The sequence below is a fragment of the Octodon degus genome, unplaced genomic scaffold (genome assembly GCF_000260255.1).
Source record: "Octodon degus isolate 3935 unplaced genomic scaffold, OctDeg1.0 scaffold00126, whole genome shotgun sequence".
Classification (NCBI taxonomy): Eukaryota; Metazoa; Chordata; class Mammalia; order Rodentia; family Octodontidae; genus Octodon; species Octodon degus.
In genome coordinates this window covers 3239546-3245588 of record NW_004524702.1, presented here as the reverse complement: position 1 = coordinate 3245588, position 6043 = coordinate 3239546, and the positions used below count along the sequence as shown (strand labels likewise).

At 39.5% G+C, this 6043-nt stretch overlaps 1 protein-coding gene across 3 annotated transcripts in view; it reads right to left on the bottom strand.

Moving 5' to 3' along the window:
* Nucleotides 1-457: 457 nt before the first annotated feature.
* The window catches only part of Znf502 (zinc finger protein 502), a 26036-nt gene continuing 20450 nt past the window's right edge, over nucleotides 458-6043 (bottom strand). For 2 of the 3 annotated variants that reach the window (XM_012516782.2, XM_023700625.1), the window contains exons 2-3: nucleotides 4506-4620; nucleotides 2346-3969 (exon numbers count right to left, since the gene is read on the bottom strand). In XM_012516782.2, the coding sequence (XP_012372236.1) occupies nucleotides 2396-3969; nucleotides 4506-4551 (1620 nt within the window). In that variant the 5' untranslated portion in view covers nucleotides 4552-4620 and the 3' untranslated portion in view covers nucleotides 2346-2395. Of the gene's footprint in view, nucleotides 575-2345; nucleotides 3970-4505; nucleotides 4621-6043 lie in introns of those variants that run through there. The other variant, XM_023700626.1, reaches the window with a different exon arrangement.

Below are 6043 nucleotides of genomic sequence, written 5' to 3'. Positions count from 1 at the left end.
GAAGTAAAAATGTGCCAGATATTTTCAGTGTGAGAACTGAAATATTCGGTCATGTTCATCTTAGAATAGTTTTTTAATATAACTCATGGTATCTTTCACCTTTAAATTTTTCCTATTTCTCAAGGAAACTCCATTTTTTTCTATTCTCCATGGAAGATTTAAAAGATAGCAGTGTGTAAGTATACTCTAAACATCAACACATTATGAAGTTCTTTAGTTTTAGTAGGCAAAGATAGGCTAAAACATATTAATTCACCAAATATTTATTGAACATTTACTTTGTGTCAGGAATTAATTCTGTAGTATTATTTTCACTAGGAAGTATAAACTCATAGACATTTTACTTTTTTTTTTTTTTTTTTTGAGGAACCGGGGATTGAACTCAAGCCCTTGCGCTTGCCAGGGAAGCGCTTATTCCACTGGGCCATCTCCCCGGCCCCGACATTTTATTTTGATGTGCTTTCATGAACATAAAGCACTTAGGAAGATTTCTTAGGATCATTTCTGTCAATATGGTATTAATCCCTTCAGTTATGAATTCCTCCGGGTAGGTTTGGAGAATGTCTTCTTCATGCTAGAGGAGGAAAGTAAATGCATTATTTCTACTTTATTCCCATTTGAGATCATTAATGGCCCAAATCAATGCTTAGAGGACACACATTTTTAAGTACTGCGGGTTCCAAATAACCAAGTGTTCTACCATCAAATTATTGTAGTTGTTTCAAATAGTCATATTTTTATTTAAAAAAATTTAAAATATTTTATTTATTCAGTACAAAGTCTTGCTACATAGCTTGGACTCATGGTGATCACCATGTCAGCTTCCCAAGCACTGAGATTACAGGCATACACAACCAGACCCAGTTTTAGGGCCAGCATAGTATATGGTACTGGGGATTGAACCTGGGTCCTTGCACTTGCCAGGCAGGCACTTAGACCACCAAACTATCTCCCCAGCCCAAAACTGTCATATTTTAAATTATACAAGCTTCAGAACTTAGAAACTAACAAATTCAGTGGTACTTTCATTAATGAATACTTTTGTTTGCAAACAATTCGGTTCACAAACAGATGTATTTGGCAAAATTTTGTTTTTGCTTGCAGCTCTGCATTAGTTGATAAACACAACTGTGGTCATCATTTCCACACAAATACACATGTGGTCACTGGCTCTAAAAACAGTAGGACAAATTAATTTTGTGAAATGAGGTACCAGTGTACTGGACAAAGGGTAGCCTTACTTCTGGAGCTCAATTTCTGGATGCTAGATAGGAACATAAAACGTGCTGAGGAAATAAAGAGTAAACTACCATTTTTCTCAGAATGAAATAGCATCACAGTAATGACTGTGCTATCTAGATTTTAGGAAATTTGACAAAAGCTTCATTTTCTTAACTTTTCCCCCAGTAATTCCATAACAAATGCCAACAATCTATTAAGGGTTAGCACCACAACCTGATAGGCTGTCCTTCATCGCTAATCCTTTTACCTGGAAGCCAGTAAATCCCTTTTTGTTAGGACATTGTTAGTATAGGCTGACTCCTATCCCCTGGTAACTGAAAACCAATGTCTGACCAAGCCTCAAGTTGCACATGTACAACTGAGGCCATAGCAAGCTTTTGTATACGGACTACAGTCTCACATAAATTCTCAGCTGAAGTACTTTATCATCAGTCACGTACCACAGACCACATCTTCCCTGGGTAATCAAAGTTCTATGATATAAACTAGATTTTCCTCTGTACCTTCTAGAAAATGGCATTCATTTGCCCTAGTTCCTTCACAGTTCAACTAATCTACAATGCTTCAAAGGACTGGAAAGTTTCCCCTCACCCTAACATATGCCTTCTTCATAAGGACACCTATACAGAGCAAGCTGGGTCTTCCACATATTCCTTTAACAAATGAAAGAATATACATTGTTTTTTACTTCTGTCTCTCCTTCAGAGGACCACTTCCCCAGGGCTGGGGTTTCCTTACATAGGTATGATCAGAGAAGCCATAAGCATTTGGAAGGTACTTCAGGTTCTGATGTACCTCCACACTGTTTGGAAAGGGACTCTCAATCCCCTCCCCATCCAATGTAGGTTAACAAGGTCAGAGGGTGGGAAGGAGTTTTGTAGGAGCACAAATGCTAACTTATGATTGCCCCAAGTCATATGGAGAGGGAGGACTGGTGGCCCATAGCTTATCTGAAGTTGCAATTTCCTTTTCACCACATACTCCTGGGGATCCACCTGGAGTCAGCTTTATTATTCACACCTACTCCCATTTCTGGAGTATGCCCGAGAACAGCAGTGAAGCTTCCTCCATCCTACTCCTGGAGCCAGATTCTCCTTCAGCCAGATTCCAAGTCATTCACTCTAGCAAATCTGTCATAATCTATGTGGCTGAATCATTCAACACTGTGAAGTTTCTGGTGTCTGAAAAGGACTGAGCTGTGTCTGAAGAACTTCCCACATTTAATACACTCATAAGGCTTCTCACCAGTGTGAATTCTGTAGTGCTCACTCAGGTGCGCATATTTGCGGAAGGTTTTCTCACATTCACTACATTTATATAGCTTCTCACCAGTGTGAGTCCTGTGATGTTCAGTAAGAGAAGAACGATGTGCAAAGGCTTTCCCACATTCCTTACAGGTATAAGGCTTCTCACCAGTATGAATTCTCATGTGTTGTGTGAGGCAGGTGTTCTGATTGAAACCTTTTCCACATTCACTGCATTTGTAGGGTTTTTCTCCAGTGTGACTTCTCTGATGGCGAATGAGACAAATGCTCTGAATGAAGGATTTGCCACATTCACTGCATTTGTAAGGTCTCTCCCCAGTATGGATTCTCTCATGTTTGGTGAGTGGTGTACTCTGGGTAAAAGCTTTGCCACATTCCTTACACTTATAAGGTTTTTCACCAGTGTGAATTCGCTGGTGTTTAATAAGAGATGGGCTCTGACAGAAGGCCTTGCCACATTCCTTACATTTGTAGGGTTTTTCTCCAGTATGAATTCTCTGATGTTGAGACAGGTTTGCCTTTGTCTGGAATGTTTTCCCACATTCATCACACTGATGAGGTTTTTCGCCAGTGTGAATTCTCTGATGCTGGGTAAGATTGGAGTGCTTGCGAAAAGAAGAGCCACATTCACTGCACAAATAAGGCTTCTCTCCATTGTGAATTCTCTGGTGGTGAATAAGGTGTGTGTTCTGGTTGAAAGCTTTGTCACATCTATCACACCTGTAAGGCTTCTCTCCACTGTGAATTCTCTGGTGTTCAGTGAGATGTGAATAATTGCGGAAAGAATTTCCACACTCAGTGCAGTTATAAGGCTTCTCCCCAGTGTGTATTCTCTGATGCTGAGTGAGAAATGATTGGCATCGAAATGTTTTCCCACACTGCTCACACTCATATGCTTTCACTCCAGTGTGAATTCTCTGATGTTGAACAAGAAAGGAACTGCGACTAAATGCTCTCTCACATTCTGTGCATGTGTAGGGCTTTTCTCCTGTATGAATCCTCTGGTGTTGGGTGAGGGATGAGTGCTGAGTAAAGCTCTTCCCACATTCATTAAAGTTACAAGCTTTTTTCTTTGGGTAAAGAGTCACACCATGACTCTGTTGGGAAATCTCATCAGCATGTATGTTGTCTGCTTCCCACTGATGCAGGCTCTCTTCTGTAGACACCCTGAGATGTGCAACAAGGTTTGTGGTTAAAATCAAGCTCTTCTTAACATTATATGCTTGACTGATCATGTCAGGGTATGCATCCTTGTGAATGAAGGTTATTCCCCCAAAACCTCCTTTCTGAAAAAAGCATGGACCAGGAACCTCTCTGGGAGAGTTCTCCTTCACACCTTCACAGACATGCTTTCCTTCAAATGTAGAACCCTGATATTCATCTTCTTGGAATCTCTTTGTTATGATCTGTAGAGAATCACTTTCAGATACATCATGCTCTACAATAGGCTGGTTATTCCAATCTGAAAAACACGCCAGAGTAAATCTTTCAGGCAGGCCAGAGTAGAGGAACTGAACTATAGCACCCTAACTCGTATATGTTTCAGTAATGGCAAATGAGTGAAGCCCAACAAAAGCAAGTGTAGCAAGAACTTCAGACTTGTAAGTGTAAAGAAACCTCCACTAGGAAAATAAATCACCATGATAAGGTGAAATAAATAAGTATCCATTGCTTCTCTCCAATAAAAGAGCAACAATAGATACTCAGGAATGAGAGACTCTCAGACAATGACATTAAATGGAAAACAACAAATACCATCCAGGCTAAGACTAGGGCAGAAGAGGTAATAGGGCTTGTTCGTATTCAAAGAGTGGAAAAATTAGAAAATGTAAAAGGGCAAATGCTGGAAGAAAGATACAGTGAGTACTGGGAGAGAAGCTGGCCCCAGATATGCTCACATACACCACCCCTCTAAATACCTTTTGTTAGCTTACAATCTCATGTTCCAAAACTCTGGAGCTGGCTGCTGTTCCCAGAGATGGTCCCCTGCTCACTCACCAAGGTAAGTCTCTCTTTTGGTCTGTCTGTCTTCAGCTCCTTGCATTTTTAACCAGCCACAAATCTTCGCTTTACTTTGAACAGAAAATATTTCCAATTTGCAAAATTATAAGCTCTGATCATAAAGGAGAAAAGGTTGAGAAGTGATTACTTTCTCAGTAAGTAGAAAACAAAAAAAGCTTAGCAAAATGATCTAATATTTCACATAATACCTCTCATGACAGATGTGGCACTGTAAGCAAAAATGAGGACAAGTAACCCTTAAGTTCACAAACCCCATTTTTCAGTTGTGCAAGAAGTATCAGGCTCACAAGGACATACTTCTCAACAATCAAGCACTTGGTAAGTCCAACTACCTTTACTTTAGTGACTAATTGCACAGAAATATTTGTGTCAATTAGTGCACCTGTGCAAAATACAGTAAAATATATTCATATAGCCATAATGAAAGCTGCATGGGAAAAGATTCAGTGGAAGACTGTTGCATTCACTTCTACCTGGGATTGCACTGAGAGACCTCTCTATTTGATACAAACTAGAGATACACCAATTGTGTATCTCTTTTGGGTGTTGTATCAATTATACTGTTTTTCTTCAGGTACAGCTCAATATGAGTACATATGGTACAGCTGAAAATAAATACACTTTATTTTCTTTCCATAATTTTATTGAGAAACAAATAGCAATGAGAGAGTTTCAAATCAAATTGGTAGGATAGTTTCAATAATTAACACATTGCATACTGTCTTCCTAGTGGCTGTTGTACAAGATGCAGACATGATATCCTATTTACAAACACTATTAGAACAAATCCCTCTATTCACTGAATTAAGAGAATGTAGCTATATATCTATCCTAACCGTTTTGAATACACAGATGCAAAATGGTCATTCATCTGTATCCACTTTTTTTTGTTTAGTTCCATCATTTAAATATTACAGGTGTATGAACTCATAGTCCAGTAGTCCATAATAGTATTGGGTCTTCCGCTTGACTGGCAATGTCAGAAGTTGTTGACCTGAGTTCCCTACAGCTCAACATAACAACATGGCTTTACCTCTTATATTTCATTTTTATACTTTTCTGCAGGATGGTTAAGACCAAGGTAAAGCAAGACCTACGTAACAAGAATTGTAGCTTTTGTATCTAGTAAGGTCAGTCAAATCCCCTCAGGATTTATCCTGAGACCTTGTACCTCAGATTGTAGATCCTTTGTCAGTGTCAGCCATGTGGATGAGTCACAGACATTGCTTGGTCACTTTGCTTTCTGTGAAAGCCTGAGAAAATGTTTGCTCTCCATGTGACTCTCCTTAGGCACACTCTATATCACTGATCACTTTCCTCTTTGGCCCCATAATCTCCTTGATCAGAAAATTTGGGATACAACTGAGTTACATGATGTTACAGCTGCCGTGTTGTCTCTCAGGCAGATGATTGTTTAAAAAGGAAGTGGGTGGTGAATGAAGGCAGAAGACAGGAAAAGGAGTGTTGCGGGACTGTCCTGCTACAATGCTGTATATGGTTAGATTTCTGGACTT